Source organism: Apteryx mantelli, chromosome 3, assembly GCF_036417845.1.
Source record: "Apteryx mantelli isolate bAptMan1 chromosome 3, bAptMan1.hap1, whole genome shotgun sequence".
NCBI classification, from domain to species: domain Eukaryota; kingdom Metazoa; phylum Chordata; class Aves; order Apterygiformes; family Apterygidae; genus Apteryx; species Apteryx mantelli.
Window position 1 is genome coordinate 86,495,903 of NC_089980.1, and position 23,420 is coordinate 86,519,322.

Genomic DNA, 23,420 nt, shown 5'->3' on the forward strand with positions numbered 1-23,420 from the left:
TTCTGACCAATGGGCAGTTTTTCATCTGGTCCTTCCCTTCCCCCTGCCTAGTTACTATAAACAGCCCAGTGATACAATTCTCATGGTTACTGACACACACAGGCCTTTTCATCACATCCAAGGGTGATCCCTACAGAAGGACAACTGATAGATGTGTTATTCTCTGAATTTATGGAATATCTAATCTAGATTTAAAAAGAATAAAAGCTCAGTACACACCTGTTGCTGTTCACATAAAAGTTAATTGTAAAATTCCCAGAGTTAAACCACTGGGAAGTACTTTCTATCCAGTTTTCTCCTGCTTCAGATAGACATAAATGGCCATACACAATTATGAGAGTACTGCTTAAGCCAACTATATTTATGCGTGCATGTGATAACGTAATCAGAAGTCACAGAAAATTAAGAAAATTAAATCAGTTTCAAATTGATTAATTTGGTTTGGTTTTGTCCTCTTTTTATTCTCTTTTTAACAGGAATTTGTATGGTGTTGATACAAATGGGTTGGTACAAAGAGCAATAAATGCCTCAAATGTCTATAAAAACATTGCCAGTTATATTGAAGAAGCAAATAAAGCTGCATTGTTAGCACTAAACACAACAAACCGGGTCAATGATGTAAGTAATTTTCATATCAGCTTTTACTTTGCAATGCTTTAGGGGCTTCAGATGCCTAAATGTGAAGAAAAAACAAGATCTAGATTAACTGTCAGCAGGGTGATGCTGCTGCTCTGTGCTGTCACTCAAATTGAGGCATTTCTGGGAATGCCCCAACAAATCTCTGGCCCTTTAGGAACACTGAGTTGGCATTTTAGTGCTCTAGTCCTCATACTCCACACTGCACGATGTGGCGGGAAAGGTCATGACACCTAACAGAACCATCACTGTTTCTCATAGAAAGTTAAAGTGAGGCAAACAGCACACTTGCATGCTCAGTGCGGTGATATGGACGCTAATTTTTTTCTATGGCCTTGCTGTTCTAAAATACTTCATATCTGTTTTCATATCTATATAGTTTTTTTTTCAAAACTACAGTTTAGTTTATGGAAGGGACAGAAAGAAGAATTGCTTAGATTACAGGATTATCTTATTATATGGACTAGATTATTACCTGCAGTCGGTATGGGTTTAAAATATGACAAAATGTCAGGTCTAGACACAAATATACTGTGTTTTATCCTATTTTAACTCAGAGATGATGGTCAGTGGCTTAAAAGAGGGTTGATTTTCACACAGACATAGAAGCAGAGTGGAAAAAGGCCTGCCCCACACATCAGAACTGCATTTCCTCAGGAGGTGATTCTGGTCTCGATATCCCAAGCGCATACAAGAGCTTTCCTATAGCCAAGCACAGGGGCCTGAGCCCTAAGGATGTCCTGTCCAGCCCACTGCTTACAGTGTGCTCCTGGGACTGCCAGCCAGTTCCCTACTTAATGCACGTTCATCACCCCTCCGAGGCGCCAGTAAAAATGAACAGTCACAGTGCCTAAGGTGTAGCATGAATATCAGTTTGGCCACACTGGAGTTGCATAATAAAGAAGACTTTTGTGCTTTCTGCATCTTTGTTATTCAGTTTAGCCGTCTGGAAAGCATACGTTTCCTTAAACTTTAATTGCAAGAATATTTGCTTTTTAGACATTTTTTTTCTAATCCAGTTGCCAATCTTCCATGTTGACAAAGAAAATGAAACTGCAGTGACTTTGTACTTACATTTATGTGAAATAATATGTTGTTTACAAATAAACCTAACAAAGAACAACATTTTGATAAGCATTATTCTGACTTTCTTTTTCGAAACACACTTGTAGGCTGAAGCTGGAATTGATACTCAGGTCATTTACCACAAAGGTAAAAGTGAAAAACTTCTCAGTCAAGCCATGGAGCTACAGAAGGCAGCAGATGCCAGTAAATATACATTCTTTCTGCTTTTCCAGTCAGTTTATAAGTCATGTTAAGGGAGATTTCAAAAGCACATCACTAAGGCAGAACTACTATTGTAACAAAATAGTGTACTGATCAAAGTTAGCATACAAAGTATTTGAATAGGCCAAGGACATAGTTTGAGTAGTTCATGTGTTGTCATCCTGCCAGCTGCTGAAAGTTTATTTCATTTACAAAAGGACCATTTCAGATATAATGACTGGTCAGTTATAATGACTATTTAAATACCTGATCCTGTAAACAGTTGTTCACAGGTAAATAAACTCAATCAACTAGTTTAAAATCAATTCACAAGAATCTAAGTGCTCAGAAAGATGGATTTATCAGTGAAGGATAATAATAAATGTTAAAGGATCTTGACATTTTTTTCACTGAAAATGAATGAAAGATCTATAATTCTAGAAATGTCCACTTCGATTTTTCAGGACCTTATGAGTTCCTTAAAACTTCTCCTGTATACCTGTTGCAGCTATTCTCAGCAGTTCTGGTGCAAAGAGCAATGGTGCTGACCGAGACACAGATCTCCAGATTTTTCTGAGATGCTCTGTGGCAGGTGAATAATGGCCATAAGCTGCAAAGGTTGCTTTTCAATTTAGATTATGTGAAGTCAGTCAACAGTGTTAGTATGCCCTATATTAAAAGAGACCATAGTATACTGTCTACAGTGTATTAAATCCATAATAAGATAACTTTACAAGGTAAAATTTACCTTTTTTAAATGTCACTTTGATGCCATTCAATTATACCTCTTATTCCTCCCCCACAGGTAATGATTTAACCATTGCAGACGCTAGCCAGCACATTAACGGAACTTTGGCCAGAACGAAGGCTCTACGAAGCCAACTGATGAGAGCCATCACAAAAATGCAATCAGCAGAGCCAGGTTGTAAGAAGAACTTTATCTTTATGATGCTTTAGCTTAATATGCTTAAGAGCATTTTTTGTCTTTGCAAATGGCCTATGAAGTCAGTATTACGATTTCAACCCTGGGGAGGCCTTAAGGAATTTGACTGAAACTATGAGACCTAGTCAGAAAACTTTCAGCTTTAACACATTCATGATGAAATTGTATACTTCGCCATCTGAAATTATTTGCATTCTTGACCCCTCCTTACTATAGTTGTCCTCTTTCATGTTATTCTCAGTCTTTTTACAGACTTGGAGAATCCACAGGTCTGTGGATTTATTGCATTGACAGACAAAATCTAATTCACATATACATCATATACATCACACCTGGCAAGTAGAGTATTTGGGAGTTAATTAATGTCAATCTTGATTTACAAGATTTCACCATAATTTTTCAAAAACAGACATAGCAGGGCATGCAACAAGTATGCCCTAAGGTATATGGATGTCCATAGTAGACACAGTCAAGAATTTTTATTAACTTCAACTAAGAATGGCTGGGGTTTACTTCCAATACATTATCATGTACAAAATGCCACAGTTTTACAAATACTGCAATTGGTAATTTCAAAAAATAAAAACAAAATGTTTTTATGAAAAAACAAAACCTTTTCAGTTTCTTGGGCTTCTCTCCTTGAAAAAAAAGCCTTTCATTAGAAAATATCAACAAAAATGTTCATTTTCTTTTAAAAAATTCATGGAAAACAATGGATTTCTTCATCTCTGTTCCAAAGGCATTGGATCTACAACATACATCAGAATCCAAGAGTATTGAAAAGACTAAATTGTAACAATCTCGAATGATGAGAAAATGAGGTTTTGGTAAATTTTAAGAATTAATTTAACAGTAGACCATAGGAGCATTCCCTGTGGAATTAAAAAGAAAACCAAACTTCCAGGGTTGGGTGGGTTCCCATCCTGCAGAAGGTAAAATCCCTTTAGTTTTCTCACTTTCTAAGTACTGGCTATAGCTTGCCTGCTTCTTTGGCAGAGTTCACCTCTTCTCATTCCCTATGTATTTTGCAGTGGATGCCAGACAACGTTTGGAGCAAGCTAAGCTGAAGACTGCAGAGGCAGTAAGTGCTACCATGACAATAACACAGGCTACAACGCCCATGGATGAGAACGTGAGGATGTGGTCTGAGAACCTGCAAGACTTTAAACACAGTTCATCTGCATATGACAGAGCTGTGCACTCAGCTGGGGATGCAGGTATTGTGACCTGAGTTTTACTATTCCTTAGTACCATCAGGGCAGGAAATCATCACAACATCATGTTGTAGGTATCATTTATATAACACATACATTGCATATTATCTTATAGCATTTTAAGTACTGGAAAACATCTCAAAAAGTAGCAGCTGCCTAAACAGAGACTTGACTTTACTCTAAAACTTCTGGATACTTGGGCATTTCCAAAAGCGATTTAAACACTTAGGGGCTGAAGTCTTATTGGCTTCTAAGTCATTTTTATCAGGGTACCAAACCACACTGAAGGGTAGATAGCTTGTTTAAATACATCTTGCTGTTATGATTGACTCTTCAGTTAATATCATTCTTTTTGTAATATGGGGAGGCATTTGAAAACAGGGCCCTTTTGTCCTCAGTAACACAAACACAGAGAAGAAATCGTCCCTGACTTGATGAGCTTGTAGTCTAAACAAAGGGGGCAAAAAGGATTAGGGAGGAAGTATAACATTCAAGCAGGGTGATTACTGGAAAGGCTTGTAAGTATCACATTAATTCCACTTTTATTACTGGGGGGAAGGAGGAAGGGTAGATGAAAAATGGGAGGGGTTGTTATGGAAAATTTAAGGTAAATAAAAAGACAAAAAAGAAACTAAAGAAGACTACAGAACTTAAATGAAGAGGATAGGAAAGAATGGAAAAAGAAACAGGGAGAGTTAAACAGAAGTGAAGTGACTGTGATGAAAGAAGGAAAAGAATAATTAGGAGAGAAAAGAATCAACCTAGAAGAGAAAATATCCAGAATAAAAATTGCTTACAGCTACCAACATTTATTGTTCAATGTACTGCTTCAAGAGTCTCGCTGCTCCCAAGTTATTCAGTGCTATGGGAGCTGGAATTCCAGAACAAGAAATTTCCTGCATAGGTTTGATGGTATAGCTGTGTATCATCATCTGCAGCCCTGTGATGTTTTGCCTCCTGAAAGTGCCTCAGAGAAGGTCCATAACTCCTTTCGTTCTATTTCTAGAAAGTCTGAATCTCAATTGTACTGCTCCAAATCCCTTCTCTTTCTGTCAGGAGCTTTGCAGCTTGAGTGCCTTTTAAAGCAAATGGTCTTATTAGTACCACACCTGATGTTGCTTCCAGTGCCCCAGAGCAAGACTCTTCCCTCCAGACTAGGGAAACCCAAAGGTCATGTTACTTCCAGAATTCTGTAACAATAAGACCCCACTGAACCGATCCAGTTGATTTTGGTTATGTGAGTCCTCCCAAGCACTGGTATAAAAGTGGCTCCCTCCACTAAAAGAAATTCAGTACTATTCAACATCCAGACTACTGGCTTTTCTCCTGTAGGAACTTCCCAGAACTGGATGTTACTCAATGTTTCTTTGAGCTTTCCTTCAGTGGAAAACACTGAGCTTCTCCCTTGGGAATGATAATCTCACTGCCAGTCACTGCACAGAGCTCCTCCATAAGAGGAGCTCCCAGGGTGCAGTTAATACAGCAGTAGTTGTACTGATTGCCATATAACTCTTTTTGATCACCATCGAGCACAGTTTAGGCTGTGGGCTATGGACTCTAAGTCCCATTTAAGGTGATGTAAATGAGGTTATGATTGGCATCCAAGGAGGAATGGTATGAGGAAAAGTATCTAAGAGGAACATTCTGCTATATATTACACATGAATGTTATTGGTTTTATTCAACTTTATGCTTAAATTTACATTTAATATTTGCCAGTGCCAGTGTAGTAGATACAGCTACAATTTACACCTTTCCTGCATTTGGCTCTCCACATCCAAATTGTCAGCAGACACTCAGAATTCCAACAGTTTGCTCATACTAGCTGTTATACTGGAAGAAATATTTCCAGTATCATTTCGGAGGACTCAGAAGAGCAGACAGACCTAAGCTGGCCCAGTTTTCCTAGATGGTTTTGTTCACAAAAGGGTATGTGCAACACCTGCTGTAAATTACAGTTCAGATTTTATGTGATGTGTCTGGCACATATGTCTTACCTGTGATAATTGGGTTTGCAGGTAGGGGGTCACCTTGAAAGTATTCTGATCATATCAGAGTGCACTGCAGTGTCTGCTGACAGCAAAGTAACTGTTTAAAAGGTGGTAATGTGCAAATTATAGCAATGCACGGCCTACTACATTTGTGGAGCCAGAATTTCCAATGCATTTTTTGTTTGAATGTTTCTGTTTTTTGCTTTAAGGCACAGTGTTTTTTGCCAATAAAGTCAGATGGGGAATAGCTGAGAAGGCAGTCATCAGTGCTACAGAGGGGGCTGGCATGGGAAATGCTCCAATTTGATGTGACTGTGATTCACAGCCTGGGAAGACAGATGTAGACATGCCTGGGGACAGTGGGGTGCTCTCACATCAGCTGTGTATGTTGTCAGGAGATGGTTGATCTGGCAGGAGAAATGTCCATCAAAGTCCAAGAGAAAGCCATAAAAAATGTTAAGCTAGGTGCATGAAGTACCTTACCATCCTGCTAATGATGCTATCATGGCAGCAAAAGCCTCTGAACTGCCTTTGAATAAAACTTGCACCTGACTTTTTTAAGGGTAAGATCCCTTGTAAGGGTAAGATGCCTTGGCTGCACAGTTTGTCTGAGAACACTCCCTCTGTTGCCACTGCATAGAGAGCTGATGGGCTTCAGGACAAAGAATATGAAGGACAGTTTAGGGAGGAAAACAAGAAAAGGAAAAAAGTGTATGGAAGGTTACAGTCAAGGAATTTCCTTCTTGACAGCTCCCCATGTATTCTTTTTCGTATTACTGGATAAGACTCCTTATCTTCTCTCATCCTCACCTTTATCCCAAAGACTAAAATAAAAAATCAATATTTTTCTATGTTGAAGAATGTCATTATAAAGGAGAAGAGGAAGAGATTTATGGGGAGGTTTTTATCATAGTACTAGTTCTAATACATGCTAGTTTGGTATTTTTATGATACAGCTGTATTTTACGTTTAATAACCCAAATTTCAAATAGATGAAAAAACAGTTTTTTAAGATATCAGAGCATATACATTTCCTACTCTGCTGCCAATTATTAAAAAAAGACTGTTGAAATTTGCTAAGTTACTTTCAGATTTTGCGATTTTTTACTTTAAGAATAATGTGGGTTTTTTTCCAATTGATCATGGTGACATGGAACATTCATTTCAAAAGGCAGAGAAGACTTTCTGCAAGGTGACTATTATACTGTTAGTTTTAAAATGTAGAATTTTTAATGCCTTCTGGAATTAATATATTACAAAGAACTCATTGCATCTCTTTCAGAATTTGCTAAATCAATATCACTTTAATGTACAGCCAAGCAAATGTATATATAGTAAGCTTTACATGGAATATCTGATTACTGACCCCCAACATGTAAGATCTTTCAGGACTTAAGGGAATAACTGGATAGTGCAAAGTTCTGCGTGGCCCACTCCTCCACTGGACTTGGAGAGTAAAACACAAAAGAAGAGAGCGAAGCAGAGGGCAGGACTTTGGCAATACAGCATTTCACACTATTCAAAAAGAAGCAGGCCTTGTAGGAAGGACTTCATGGGATTTTCTCACTCTGTGTTGCTCTAAATGAGGCTGCTTCAGTCTCTAGTCAACACAGAACTTGAAGCACGGAAAGGTGATCGGAGATGACTCTTCCTTTCTTCTTTCCCTTCTTTATAACCTCAGTACTACTCAGGATTAGCTCCTCTACCTGTTTCTCTTCTGTTTTTTCAGACAATAGTAAAAATATGAGGGGAGGAACATAAGAGCAGGTGAACACAAGTTTACAATCCCTAAAACAGAAATGAAAACCCTACAAATCTGGTCTTAGCATTTATAGGGAGCCATGTTATTAAAAATTAGCTATTAATATTAGTTCTTTCTTATATACATGCAGCTTTTGGCTAAAATCACATCTAATTATACTCAACTAGTTGTACCTCCATTTAATTAAAGATGAAAAATGAAGTGATCTGTAAGTATCCTTCAAAGGGCAGCATGTCAGTGGAATCTGATGTGATGATATCAGATTATAATTAGGGGTGGCTATTTCTCTTTCTCTGTAATTTTTCTGTCCGCGTATCTTTCTGGGAGTGGACTTCTCTCCTTTGGAACACAACAAAGCACCCTCACTTCCTTTTGACAACAATCCCTCTCACATATGTGCCAAAAGACACAGCAGTGAAAGACTGGAGGTCTAGGACTCTGATTTATGACCTCTGGCAGATGCAGGTATGGTAGCTGAGTTTACTGCTCACAAGTGTTGGGGCAGGCAGTAAGTACATTTTAAGCTCAAAGGCATCATCAGCTAAGGTGCCCTACCACTGTAGAGCACAGGCCTGCCTATTACCACAATCTGAAAACAGCAGTTTTTTTGTTAATACATTGGGCTGTGAACCATGCACAGACATATCACCTGTTCAGCCTTTGCTGCTGTCTGGGAGAGAAGCCCAGTTGAGAGCTGAGGGAAGTAACCTCTTCAACACCCCTAAAATGAATCTGAAGAGCTCATGAACCAAAGCTCCTAGATGCAATCCCCAGGTCAGCCACAGGTATCTAGTGAGATGCTGAACAAATAATCTTTCTGCTCCAGTTACCATATCTGTAAAATGGGGTTTAACATTTATCTACCTTGAAGAAAGATGAAAAGGTTAAATTGATTAATATTTGCAAAGCTCCTTGAGGAAAGTATTAGAGATGCGACAACACAGTAGCACTTAGAAGTTGCATGTGGAGTTCCTTTTGCGCGAAAATAACTTCTTTCAAAAAACTTCCCTAATACTAGATCTTGACAAATCACCACCCTGTCTGAAATCATTGCCTCCTACATACTGTCACTTATTTCCTAATTGCAGTGAAGAAACTTACAGAAGTCTTCCCTCAACTCCTGGACAAACTGCGCAGAGTAGAACAGAAGGCACCAGCAAACAACATTTCTGCCAGCATTCAGCGGATTAGAGAGTTAATTGCTCAAACCAGGAGCGTAGCAAGCAAGGTAAAACTTTTGGATGGGACGTTCAGTTGCTAGAAGTAATAATATAATGCATCTTATTAGGAGCTGCATTTTCTTGGGCTATGTTAGAAACCCAAATCTTGACATTATCTCCTCCCAACAACTGGATAAACATAGTACTATGAAAGTTAATAAAAACTTTACAGTTGCTATTTGCAAGCAATTGACATTGCCATGGTATTCATGGTAGACTATTGCTACTGTGGTAGCAACTTTAATTAAGTAATTGGCACCATATTAATGATGGCCACAGTAACAGAATCATTTAAAGCTAAAACTAATGCACTATTCAACTGGCAACATCACTTACAAGCAGTAGTAATTATGGCAATTTAATACAAGCCTTTGTTAGTTGACAGTATTTCCTTTTTTTTTCTTTTAATTTTCTGAAGGATAGGAGAATCTTTGGCTCATACACATTTAATAGAGAAAAATACTTTCATTACCATACTGACAAATTATGAAGGCTATTTTCATAACAATAACATTGATGTTGAAAATGAAAACAATGTATTTGAGATCATTCAGAGAAACCAAAAATTCAGTTTACTATTACATGTTCCCAGTGCTGGAATATGCTGCCCACATACATCACTTCAAAAAAAGCAAAGTTCAGTCAGTACACGCACAGTGCTTGATTTTTCTTTAAACATACTTCAGCATTCAAGCGTATAGTGCTTAAAATTTGAAAACATTGCTTTAGTTATGTTCAAGCATTTTGAATTAAAATGAACATTTTTAAAAATTTGATTGGTGTCTCACATATTTCACTGTAACTTCAGTAATAAAACAGGATTAATCGTGAACAGAAAATTGGCCATGCTACTTCCAAAGCAAAGAAATAAATTATGAGTAGATGTTTTATAGCTATGTAAGATTTTTATGTGCCATACATAATGATGTATCTCTGATTCAACTAAGCACGTGTCTATAAACATTGAAATTTAATTTACATTAAGAATATGCTTAAGTACAGTTAATTAGGAGCTTTAATTAATTTTAAAATGAATTCCCTTCATCTTCTTTAGCATGTCTTCCATAAGTGATTGTAATAAACATATAGAATCACAGAATGGTTGAGGTTGGAAGGGACCTCTGGAGATCATCTAGTCCAACCCCCCTGCTCAAGCAGGGTCACCTAGAGCACGTTGCACAGGATTGCGTCCAAGCGGGTTTTGAATATCTCCGGAGAAGGAGACTCCACAACCTCTCTGGGCAACCTGTTCCAGTGCTCTGTCACCCTCACAGTGAAGAAGTTTTTCCTCATGTTAAGATGGAAGTGTCTGTGTTTCAGTTTGTGCCCGTTGCCTCGCATCCTGTCGCTGGGCACCACTGAAAAGAGTCTGACCCCATCCTCTTTACACCCTCCCTTCAGATACCTGTACACGTTATCTCCTCTTAGCCTTCTCTTCTCTAGGCTAAACAGGCCAAGCTCTCTCAGTCTTTCCTCATAAGAGAGATGCTCCAGTCCCCTAATCATCTGTGTAGCCCTTCGCTGGACTTGCTCCAGTAGTGCCACATCCCTCTTGTACTGGGGAGCCCAGAACTGGACGCAGTACTCCAGATGTGGCCTCACCAGGGCTGAGTAGAGGGGGAGAATCACCTCCCTCCACCTGCTGGCAACACTCTTCCTGATGCACCCCAGGATACCATTGGCCTTCTTGGCCACAAGGGCACATTGCTGCCTCATACTTAACTTGGTGTCCACCAGCACTCCCAGGTCCTTCTCCGCAGAGCTGCTTTCCAGCAGGTCAGCCCCCAACCTGTACTGGTGCAGGGGGTTATTCCTCCCCAGGTGCAGGACCCTGCACTTGCCTTTGTTGAACTTCATGAGGTTCCTCTCCGCCCACCTCTCCAGCCTCTCCAGGTCTCTCTGAATGGCAGCACAGCCCTCTGGTGTATCGGCCACTCCTCCCAGTTTTGTATCGTCGGCAAACTTGCTGAGGGTGCACTCTGTCCCTTCATCCAGGTCATTGATGAATAAGTTGAACAAGACTGGTAGTGCCAGTAGTAGTTGCCAATTTCACTCTTGTGATAAGGGAGGTTGCTGGCTACATATTCTTGCACATTTATGTTAAGTAATGTCTCCAGTCAGCAATAATGTGTCTCACTTAGCACACTTGCAACTGCAGGTCCAAGTCTCTATGACATTTGGAGGCCAGTCAGCTGTTGAAGTCAATCCGAAGATCAACCTGGAAGAACTGAAATCTTTCACTTCCATGAGCTTGTACATAAAGCTTCAGAAAGACAACCCACAACTGGCAGCATCTCCAGACAGATTTGTTTTGTACCTTGGAAACAAAAATGTAAGAGAAGAATCCAGTTAATTTTTATACCAAAAAAAAAAAAAAAAAGTGGAAATCAGTGTGAAGATTATTTGTTCTTGGTTTTTCCTCTCACCTTTTCTCCGTGTCTCAAAATAAGAGGTGCCTACTATATGTCTTACTCATGCTGGTCATTGATTTAGTGACATGCTAAGAGCAAGAGTTTCTCAGACTCCCATCCTTGAGACTTCTCACCCCAAACAATGAAGGATTCTCTCTAAGAAGCAAAATTAGCTTGCCTGTGCAGTGTGCTGCTGAGACTGTCACTGGTGCAATCTATACTTGTCATCCGCACTGTCAGTACTGAGCTGCTCTGAAGCAGTTCCTGGTGCCTGTCTGGCTTTTGTGGGTCACATTTTAATCAGATTTATGCTGTTGACAATGTAGATTCCAAATCTCTAAGTTCAGAGGTCCACAAGATAAGAAGGTTTCTTTGCCTGTGGCTTGTGCTGCTGTTGTATTCTCTGTACATCACTGCTTTGAAACATGTAGAAAGAGCATATGCTCTCACCACCTGTAAGTGCTGTGAGACAACTATTCTTTAAACTTTGGTTCCTGAAAGAAGAAAAATCACATCTCTCACAAGCCAGGTATAACCCTGGCAAGCCATTAATCAAGAAGGGTAAAGAGGCAGGCTTTTCTTTTTAAGCTTTTCTAAAAAGAAACCCCTCTTGGCAGAAAATTTAATTAGAGTGCATAATACCTAGGCTTTAGACAAATGTTTCTTACTATACCCTACATATGGCACTGCACACTAAATACTGATGAACAGCTTCCAATTAAACATGACAAATTTCAGTTAGAAAACACCTTATGATCTTGTATTTACCTCAGTCAAAATGGATATGAGATAAAATTTCAGAGGACAGATTTGTTCTGTGCAGTTCTGTCTGGTGAAGCAAAGTAATTAGAGAATGAAGCTTTTGCTTGTTAGTTATATATTAAGGTGTCATTTTGTCTAACATAGCCTGTCCTTTACTAACATTCTGCATTAAATCTCTTTCAATATTATAGCTCTGACATCCTTCTCCATTGGTGTTTTAGGCAAAAAATTATATTGGTCTTGCAATTAAGAATGATAATCTTGTGTACGCGTATAATTTGGGAGGCCAAGACGTGGAGATACCTCTGGACTCCAAGCCAGTCAGCACCTGGCCTTCTTACTTCAGCATCATCAAAACTGAGAGGTAAAGTGCTAATGTACATTTCACCAAAATCATATAGTTAATAGAAAAAATCAAACAGAAAGAACTGTCCATCAGTAGTCTAAGTGTCTGGTCCTACTTTTGTTGAAGTAAATGGAAATTCCCAGTGATTATAAAGAGCCAAGACACAAGAGGCCATAAGGAGGAAGAGAAAGTGTCTATAGTTTCTCTTTCTTTCCTCCCAGACTACCAGTCTTCTAATTGTGGAAATAAAAACCTTTCTTGGAATTGGGAACTTTTTTCCTGGTTTGATGGTTTTTTGTTTTTTTTGAAGTCTAACATGAAAATGAAAACATGAACAACATGAAAATTTCTTCTCCTCCAATTCCTCTCTACAGGATTGGAAGACATGGCAAAATGTTTCTAACTGTGCCCAGTCTTAGCAGCACAGCTGAAGAAAAATTCATCAAAAAGGGAGAGGTTCTCGGTCCTGGCTCTCTCCTGAATTTGGAACCTGAAAATACTGTGTTCTATGTTGGTGGAGTGCCTCCAGACTTCAAGGTTGGTCAGACAAATACCCTATATTCAGACTTAAATAACATAAACCTATCTTGCTGGGACTTCCCTTACAACATGGAAAAATGGCTAATAAATAAGATGTCCCTATTTGGCCATTTATCATCCTAGGACTCCATCTCCTAGCCATGGCCAAAACTACTGCTTTCTCTAGCACATCATGTCATACAGTAAGATGATCAGATTCACATTAGCTGCCATTAAGGTTTTCTGAAAGGTAGTAAAAGGGAAAAAGCTTGTTGGCTATTAAGTAATAGCCAGAAACTAAGGCCTTATTAACCTTATTATTAGCCCAGCTTAACAAAGTTTGCAGGCTACCAGTTTTTTGCAGTGCTAATAAGTCCTATATCTTTACAATTTTTCTTCTACAATTGTCACAAAAAAGCAAAAATAATGTACTGCTAATATTAGGACAGTGTGGCAAAATAGTAATACAGTGATCCATTTGAATTTGAATTATCATTGGTTAAAATTCAGCCTTATGATGGCATGAAGACTTGCCCATGCAAAATATGTCTGAAGACCTGTGTGAGACAGTTGCTTCAGTCTAGTTCCTAGTGAACATCCATATCAATTCAGTCAGCATGAATTAGCACCTCAGTTACCTGCTTCTGTAAACATATCAGGTCCTCTTTCAGGATTTAGAAATTGTTATGAATGATCTCTGCTCCAAAGATTGACATGGTTGCGTAAGACTTTAGAGAATGCTACCTTCTTCAAACTGTGCTAAAAAGCTGAACAACTGTTCCGCAAGCAGCCCTCCTAACAATATAAGAACAAAGATTAACTCCATGTGCTTATGTATACCTGAGCTTTTGCATTGCCATGCCCACCAGATATACACCATGGTTCAAATTTTAGATTACTGAGCCCTGGGAATACAGTGCAGGTTGCCTGGGGATGGGACAGAGGACTGAACAATAGTTGCACAAAAAAAGCAAATAATCCAGCAAATGAGCCATCCAGGTCTGGTCCAGAGCAGAGAAAAAAGTAGGAAAAGAGAAGGAGAAGGAGGAAGGAGGAAGGAGAAGGAGAAGGAAAAGGAGAAAGGAGAAGAAGAAGGAGAAGGAGAAGGGGAAAGGGAAGGGAGAAGGCGGAAGCAGAAGGCTTCATGACTTTAAGCATAGAGGTCTCTTCTCCTGTAGGAATAGATACCTCATTTTCATTTATTAACATACTTTTTTTTTCCTAAAAGCTAAATGTTTTTGCTTTGCCATTATATATTTTGTAAATATGAAATGTACCACTCAACCATTAGAAGTTTCATACTTAAAAAAATTTAACAGAATAGTAAAGGAAACAAAAGAAAAAAGCAAACATGATCAGTTTCCAAAGCACAGGCAATATGCTGCAGATGTATTTTCTCTTACAGCTGCATATATATATTCTGTATTTCTGTATTACTATTATTATTATATTATAATCAAAATGGAAATAATAAGAAGCCAAGGAAAAGTTACTGGCAGTGATCAGAGTCTGAAGTACAAGAGGTCTTAATATCACACCTGTACCACAGGGCAGAGTATTTTAATGATAAAAGAATGATACACTAGCTCTGTCAGCTTTATTTTTTTACATTTTCCCTTCACTAATGCAGCTATTTAAATTCCATTTGCAGTGACCTTTGTTAAAAGAATGAGTTTCTATATCCTGCTAACTGTTTCAAATAATATCTACTGAGTATTAGCCACTGGTACAGATTTTGAATCCAGGTGCCCTGTATTTTAAGTGGTCTCTCATTTCTCTCTCTTTCATCATGGTGTGAAATTATTTTTCAGGCAGAAGAGGATATCTGTACATTAAACATGAAATATCTTTTGAGAGAGTCATGTACATCAAATAAGATCTGTGATTAGTCATATAACAGCAAGATCTTAATTATTTTCCCCTTCTCCACCAAGCGTGCTCCCTTTAAAACTACAACAAAAGTTCTTGTTTGCAGTTGCCTTACCTAAACTGTTGTTCTCACTGTGCCCCATTTTAACGTACAACAAAATGGCCATATGCTAATGAGGACTGCAAAGACTATTTGAAGGTAGCATCATCCCATTCATTTTAAAATATGAAGAGCTCAGAGATAAAACTGACCCCAGGCACAAATGTTTTTGTGACACCCAAATAACGAATGTAACCTTTCTCCTTTTACCTGTCTTTGTTCTCTGCACAGCTCCCTCCTAGCTTAAACCTACCTGGCTTCATCGGCTGCTTGGAACTGGCTACCCTGAATGATGATGTGATCAGCCTGTACAATTTCAAGCACATCTATAACATGAACACCACCACATCGCCACCTTGTGCCAGGTAGGAGACAGTCTCAGAGTTACTCTGCTCCGGTTAGCCTTTTGAGTTTCTAGAAAGTGCGAGTCCTGATATTGCACACTTTTTTTCAGAATACAAATCTGAAGATGATATTGACTTGTCCAGAAAGAACTTTGCCACTTTAAACTCCTAGTCCCATCAACAAGTTGAACTTACTTATTTGCTATTGCCTATCTACATTAAACCTCTCCCAACCTTGTTCATGCCTTCGAAACAGAAATGTGGAGCATGTCTGCCCTGCATGTTAGCTGGGGCACAGCCTGGACTTCATTACCCACACTGCTAGCCCAAGGATGGGACTGCTCCTGACTTCTATCCAGTCCCTGCAAGCAATATCGCCACAGTCAGTTAGCTCTAGGGGGTGCAGCAAACTTGAGTGCATTCCCATGCCCAGTGAACAAAGACAGTATAGATGTCACCTTTCTGCCATACACAAGTCATTCCTCAGATAAGCCATTCACAAGCAAACTGGGAAATACAGCCCTTAGAGGGGAACATTTACCCCTACAGTGGGATTACACTGCATTTAAGCATCTATATAAACTAGGAGAGAAAGAAACTTGCAGCTCTCACTGGGGAGGAGGAATTGAGACAGAGCAAAGCGATTAGAGCAAAGGATTATTTCTCATGTCATTCTCACAGGAGCAGTCCTGAGAGCACAAGCTGCTGCTCTCCAGAAGAGTGCCTGTGGGCCACCTCTCCTGGGCTCCCCAGCAGAGCCCATCCTCAGTTAAAGGCCACAGAGGATTCAAACGGATTTCTGCAGAAGCCAGAGAAGCTCTTAATATGAAAACCTCTCCTTGAGGATGGGTTGTGGCCTTGCCACTTCATGGGAATATACAGAAGAACTTCCCTGTGGTCCTCTACATACACCACAGGATAAAAGTGTGATCTAATGACAGAGTTAGATACACCCTCAAAGCTATACATAATTTTTTAGAAAAAAAATCCAAAAAAGAAGTAGAGGAAAAAGCCAACAGTCTCACTGCTGCCAGGAGCAACCACCAGTTCAGAACATTTCAAGAAAGCATTTTAATTGTAAAGCCTTTTAAATTTCCTCATATTAAAATGGGGAGTCTTGGTGTTGAAGCTATGCCAAATTTTGCTTCTCTGTTTGTTTTTCCTAGAAATAAATTGGCTTTCACTCAGAGTCGGGCAGTGAGCTATTTCTTTGATGGTTCTGGCTATGCCGTGGCAAGAAACATTGAGAGACGGGGAAGATTCAGCCAGGTGACTCGGTTTGACATAGAAGTTCAAACACCTACAGACAATGGACTGATCTTGCTGATGTTTAATGGGGTGAGTACCAAATTCCGCTGATAACCTTTATTCATAAGCACCACATGTTCTCCCATATTTGCAGTGTCATGGAAAACCTAAAATGTTTATGTCCTCAGATTTCACTTGAAGGAAGAGGAAACATTTTGTGTTCAGCTGGTGCATATATATGTTGGGAGAGTAATGGAACACACCTTGCAATGGCTGTGGGAAGCTGGGACCCTGAGCTGGACTCTGCTCCCATACAGAGACAGTCAGAACTTCAGAGCGGTCATACCACTCTGATGACACTTTGAGAGAGAATCTAGTGAAGCCCAATATTTGCACCTTTATTTAAATTTGAATGTACAGTCAAAGCTATAGAAAAATTTCGTGAAGTAGTTCCCATAAAGCAGCCACTTTGTGGTAGATACCATCTTATAACTGTGTCTTGGAGGAGTATTAAAGTTTGACATTTATTTTAGTTACTGAAAATAGACAGTAGCCCAAATAAAAAGGTGAGATCCAAATATCACCAGCTTTTCTGAAATCTGAGGGTGGCTCAGACTCTGTAAGGGTCTGAAAAAAGTAGAATCTACATACAAACATCCTTGAGCTTGAGTAAACTCAGCTTGAAGACAAACTCAGATATTTTGTCTTTGGATGTCTCCACATCAAACTCCTGAGTCCTGTGTGGATTACAACTAGTAAAGCCACAGAAAACAATTTACTGTGTAGATGCAGTCTGCAGACACACACGTCTACACACCAACACATACCACTGCATTGGACATTTAGAAGGGAATGAATTCTACTCTCATTAGAAGAGTTACTCCCTAGCATTTGCCATAAGGTAACTTCCAAAAGAAATTTCTGGAGAGCAATTTGCTTTGCAGCATACTATGTCACCACTAACTTTCGCTCTTAGGAAGTTCTGCACTAAACAGTTGCTGCTAAGTATATCAGTGCTATTGCAGATCATTCTTTTTTTTTCCAAGCAGAAGATCACAGAAATTTTTCTGTGATATATGCACTTTGGATGTTATGGTTGGAAACTGTGATCAAGAGGATGTCAGCCATGGAAGGCCATGTCTGTTGACAGATGCCTTCAGATGGACTGTGTAAGCAGCCCCCCATTACTCAGTTCTGCAAGGACAGCTCATAAATACTCTGAATGTATCCCTTGTTTTGTTTTCAAGTTTAAGCTGTTCAAGAAAAATGCAAGCTGCAGTTTCATTAAAAAGGACTACATTAAAACCTACTTTTACTACTTTAAGTAATGACTTCTGAGGGTGGGGTAATTAGTGTCAGAGACAGCAATTCTTGGCTTGCAGATTTTTTTGAGAATTATTGTTCCCATGTCTCCAGTAGACATTTACAGTATGAACACCAGAAAAAAATGCAAACATTAGCATTAAGAGCATTAACCCAGATGCACAGCTGCTGTAAACTGTACTTTCTGCTTCTTTAAGTTCAGATTTGGAATGAGACTAACTCTATGCTACAGATCTTGATTTTAAGTATAATTTGATTGCCTAGTTCTCCTCTTCCTTTCTCAAGGATGATTCAGCTCCATGAAGATCTCCTAAAATAGAGCTCCTGTTTCTAAAGTTTAGGTCACCTAGCCACAGAACAGAAGCCAAACCAAGAGACAAGAACAGTCTAGAAATGCTGAAACCAAATTCAGGATACCAAATAAACCATAGCTACTGCCCAGCCTTCGGCAAATATATCAGTGCTGATCAGGGCTGTGAGGAGATACACTCCCTAGCTATCATAGCAGTGCTGGCAGAAGCTTTTACTGCAGATATAGTCATTCTAGCAAAATACTGTTTTTACCAGTATAACTTCTTTCATTCAGGCCATGTGGTTTTACTTTGCCCATACCTAGAGGTATTCACATTAGGAATACTTTGCTGGTAAAGAATATTGACACACCTGTGCTACCAAATACTATTCCTATAGACAGTTCGCCAAGCCACCAAATAAGCATTGTTTGTCAAACAATTATGTGTGGGTATGTATATACATATATATACATATATTACAAATACATATATAACCATATATATAAATCCAAAAAACAGTGTTCTAGTTTTGCAAATAAAAAGGCCTCTTCCAAGTAGCACACTGTTCACAATGAGTATCAGCCACTCTGATTGCACTGTTTATTTTTTTTTCACTATCACTACAACACTCATAGTGCTTTCCTGACTGCTGTTTTGTTTTATACAGAGTATGTTCTTCAGTCTAGAGATGCACAATGGGTTCTTGTACCTTCGCTATGACTTCGGCTTCAGTACCGGCCCTGTTCTGCTAGAGGATTCCATGAAAAAGGCTCAGATTAACGATGCCAAATTTCACGAGGTAGAGATGGGATTACAGTCACTGTCATTTGACTAACTCCAACAGCTCCAAGGAAGCAATAGTTTGCTCCAAAGCCAATTAAAAGAACAAAAAGATGAGAGGCCAGGCTGTGGCAGGTGCAGTACGCTGGGCAGAACAGCAGACTGCATAACTGCCTTGCATGTGAAAGAGCACATGCCACTCTCACCAACACAGCTGGGTGGAGGGGGAAAGCTCTCCCTACTTCCTGGTAAATCAGCACTTGTGGGCAGATTTTTTTTTTACTAGCCAGGTTATTGACTGCACAGGGAGAGGACACTTCAGTGTGGGAGAAGTGTTACAGTTAAAAATGAAACTACACCCAGAAAAACTGTATCCTTCAAACATTCCGTTCTCCACAATTAAAAACATGTCATTGTTAACTTGATCACCTTAGCTGTTATGCATCATGTTACAAGAAGCACAGGCACACCTCGTTTTATTGTGCTTCACTTTATTGTGCTTTGCAGATATTGCTTTTTTTACAAATTGAAGGTTTGTGGCAACCCTGCGTTGAGCAAGTCTGTGGGCGCCATTTTTCCAACAGCACGTGCTCGCTTCATGTCTCTGTGCCACATTTTGTACATTGTTTTTTTAGATATAATTCTATTGCATGTTTAATAGACTATAATATAGTGTAAACATAACTTTTATACGCACTGGGAAACCAAAAAATTTGTGTGACTCGCTTTATTGCAATATTCACTTTAAGGAGGTGGTCTGGAACCGAACCCACAATATCTCCAAGGTATGCCTGTACTGCATTTCACATTTCAGTCAAAGGGAGATTATTCAGCTATCAATCTTTAATATATGCACAGTAATTTGGGGACTTTGCAGATCAAAAAAATCAAGTTGCACCTTGTTTTAAGAGAATTTGCTTTAAGCCAGTGTAACTGTGGCAGCAGCAGTAAAAAACTCCCCATAGTGGCTTGCCTCTCCTGCCATTGACTTGGTGTAAATTCAAAGTCTGATCTACAAAGCTACAGTTCTGTTAAACCTGCTTAAGAAGAGCAGAATTAATCCTTTTATGCTTTGACCATAAAAGAAGTATTTATAAAAGTATGCCCATAACTTCCTATTGGATGAATCAACAAAACACTCTGAAGTTAATGGAGTTGATCTGCTTGCCTCAGTGTAGAATTTGATGTAAGTAGTTTTGTGCAGGTCTGGACATAAGTGAAATATCCAATTTTTCAGCCATTAGAGAAATTGGGACGTCAAAATAAGCTCCCTGCTAATAATTCTTGTCAGCTCCTCTGATTTACAAGCAACCTTTTTGATAAATGGGTATCACTGTTAAAGCTAAAAGACATAAAGATACAATCGTGTAAAATCACCATGACAATTTACAAAAGATGACATTTTGGACACTTAAAATTTAAATACGTGTTTTTCTTTTCAGATTTCTATTATATATCACAATTCTAAGAAGATGATCTTGGTAGTAGACAGGCGACATATAAAAAGCATGGACAACGAAAGAACAGCAATGCCATTCACAGACATCTACATCGGAGGAGCGCCTACTGAGATCTTACAGTCCAGGTTGGTTTACAACTAGTGTTCAATCACTGTTGTCAAGTAATCACCACATTTAAGTAATGTTTTATGACTTGTGCCCAGTGGCTCACAATAAAACATTTTCCCAGCCTCAACACCTTATTTAAAAACAACCCCTAAGACACCATTCTAATTTTCTCAGAGCTCTGAAGGACCAAGGATTAGACATGATGCAGTATGGCTAAGTTCTGATGAAGCCGGTCTAGCTTCAGTAAGGGTAACAGAAACTGCTGTTATCTTAAAATAGACACTTTCAAAGAACACATGACTATAGAGAAGCCCTATTCCTCCTTACTCTGCAAAAAGTGATCTTTGTAAAAGAGAAATGCCTTAGCTGAAGGATCAAAGCCCTTTACCAATTGCATTTTCAAATCCAAAGATGGTATTTTTCCTACTATGCACTTCAGTTCTAATCAGTGTCAGTTTCTCTCCAGACTCAAGTGAGCTGGCTTTGTGTGGGGGTGGGAAGAATAGAAAAATTCTCATTTTTCCATCATACCATTTGACAGAAGCCAAGCTTAGTCTCAGTAGACTGTATAACTCCCATTTCCTGAAATGGGAACCCGCTGGACTAGGGTCACACCCTGGGAGAGCAGGCCAGATGCTTAAAGGAAGGGTATGCTGTTCTGACATGCCATATGCATTCCCTGGGCCAGACAGCTAAGCCATCATTTTCAGAAGGGCTCCAGATGCCAATTTAAGTGTCACAACTCTTAACAAAAATACAGTCTCTCTTTGAAATACCCTCTATGTTAGAAAATGGAAGACAGCAAATGCTGCACGGTAGTTTCTAGGTATTACTGGTAAATCTTCTGAAAACTTATTTTGTTGTCAGGTTAACTGGCTGAATCTATAAATACATAATGTCACAGATATAAAACATGGATTAAGCTTTTATCATAAGGACAAACTTCCCATAAAGAAAAGTGATGCCTTCTTTGAACACGCCAACAAAATGGTGGCAAGCGTGATATAATTTATTTAACCTCTTTCAAATAGTTCTTTATAAAGGTCTGTCACAAGGAGCTATTAAATAATCTACTGGGATGGAGCAGGGAAAGGCTCAAGTGTATTAGAAAGCAGCTAGGAAAGAGAAAATACAACATAGTATAACTCTTCAGTTTTCACATTTCAGTTTTTCAGTATAAAGGATGTAGAGCACATGCCCAAAGGATCTCTGCTAAGGCTGGTACTGAATGTATACAGTAATGATCTATAAACAACAAAGGATGGTAAAAACTGCCTTGGTTAATCAAACCTAGAGAAAACTGAAAAAGTCCAGAAGGACCTAGAATATTAGGCAACTGTGCAGTACATGCCTCAATCAATGGCAGGTTAAACTTGTTCACAAATTAGATACACAATGAATCATGTGAATTATGCCTGGAGTTTTCTAAGTGAATTGTGGTCATTCTGCAAAATACCTGGAAGATACTTTCAAAGCAGGAAAAATAGCCGCTCAAGGCACAAGTGATATCAGAAAAAATCTGCAGACATTCTAAAAAGGTGATCAATTATAGTACTTAAAAGTGTATAATGAAATTACTTATGCATAGCTACACCCTTACCTTAGATATTGTACTCAGCTTTGGTTCTCATGGTCTCAGCGTAGACAACAAAAAGTCCAAATGGTACAAAATGGTCCAAACCTGGTGACAACATTCTATTTGCATCAGGAAAATAAGTCTGTATTAGAATTAAATCATCTTCTGCTCATATTTATACTCCTTTTTTCTAGAGAGATTTACATTTGACTGACACTGGAGGGCGGGGGCAGAAGGAAGAATTAGCTGTAGTGATAGAGAAGGACTTTAATTTTCTTTCAAAGCAATATATTTTCACTCACCTCAACAGTACATGCCTTCGTCAATTGTCTTTTTCCCAAATAATCAAATCTGGAACCACTGTTATACATTATTTTTCTCCCACCTCATTCAGTGCATAAAGCAAAGTGCTAAAGGGAGCTAGGAGCACTGGGGGCTGGGAACTGTAGGGAACAAATTCATAAGAAACCTTTCTTTATTTTTAAACCTATATCTTCTTTAGTTTCCATTGCTCCTAGAAAATGTTGTTGCTTAAGCTGGTGGTATTTAACAAAAAGGCGTATTTGTGGTATCCAGCCAGACACATGGCCAGTTAGAGTACAGTTTAAACTGATTGACTGATACCCCACATCTTGAGCCAAATTCCACTGGAGAGGAGCCTTCCTGTTGACTTAGCCTTCCTGCTGATTTCACTGAGGAGCAGATTAGGCCCCTACAGTGCTCCTCCTCTCACCTAATTTCAGATATGTACATCTGTGCTATTCCACCTGACGGTCAGTTTTAGCCAACGTAGAAAAAAAGGCACTTACAGAGCCTGATTCATCTGACATGTTTCAAATGTTTACCTTACAATGAGATATATCATAGAACACTAGTACAGAAGTAGGTGTCAACACTGTCAGTACCATCCCAATTGAGGTGAGAAGAATCCCACTGCTACAGTTCATGCTACAGAAAGTGCAAAGACTGTCTACACATTAGCCAGGTCAAAACTCAGGATTATTTCATATTCACTCCTTCAGTGTATTTGTTTCCTGGTTATCTCCTGGACTGGGACCCAGCAGATCTCATGACATTTTCTGACTCTACCACAGAGCCTCTGTGGATAGGCAAGTTTCTTCTTTTTCATTGTGCAGCATAAATATTCTGAGGATAAATTTCATGATGTTTGCCCTCTGCTGTAATGTTGTGCTATCTTGGTGAGCTGTTGAGTAGAAAAACGCAGTGAGCAGGAGCAGTTGGGATACACT

At 39.1% G+C, this 23,420-nt stretch overlaps 1 protein-coding gene across 6 annotated transcripts in view; it reads left to right on the forward strand.

Annotated features, from left to right (window-relative positions):
* The window catches only part of LAMA4 (laminin subunit alpha 4), a 113,459-nt gene that overhangs the window by 69,729 nt on the left and 20,310 nt on the right, over nucleotides 1-23,420 (forward strand). For 4 of the 6 annotated variants that reach the window (XR_010883768.1, XM_067293828.1, XM_067293830.1 and 1 more), the window contains exons 14-25: nucleotides 477-618; nucleotides 1,809-1,905; nucleotides 2,708-2,827; nucleotides 3,877-4,062; nucleotides 8,900-9,039; nucleotides 11,190-11,363; nucleotides 12,426-12,568; nucleotides 12,925-13,087; nucleotides 15,270-15,403; nucleotides 16,549-16,720; nucleotides 18,914-19,045; nucleotides 20,469-20,611. Coding sequence is in view for 5 of the 6 variants with exons in the window: in XM_067293828.1 (XP_067149929.1) it covers nucleotides 477-618; nucleotides 1,809-1,905; nucleotides 2,708-2,827; nucleotides 3,877-4,062; nucleotides 8,900-9,039; nucleotides 11,190-11,363; nucleotides 12,426-12,568; nucleotides 12,925-13,087; nucleotides 15,270-15,403; nucleotides 16,549-16,720; nucleotides 18,914-19,045; nucleotides 20,469-20,611 (1,746 nt within the window). In the remaining variant the exon portion in view is untranslated. The remainder of the gene's footprint in view (nucleotides 1-476; nucleotides 619-1,808; nucleotides 1,906-2,707; nucleotides 2,828-3,876; nucleotides 4,063-8,899; nucleotides 9,040-11,189; nucleotides 11,364-12,425; nucleotides 12,569-12,924; nucleotides 13,088-15,269; nucleotides 15,404-16,548; nucleotides 16,721-18,913; nucleotides 19,046-20,468; nucleotides 20,612-23,420) is intronic. The other 2 variants (XM_013948898.2, XM_067293829.1) reach the window with 2 other exon arrangements.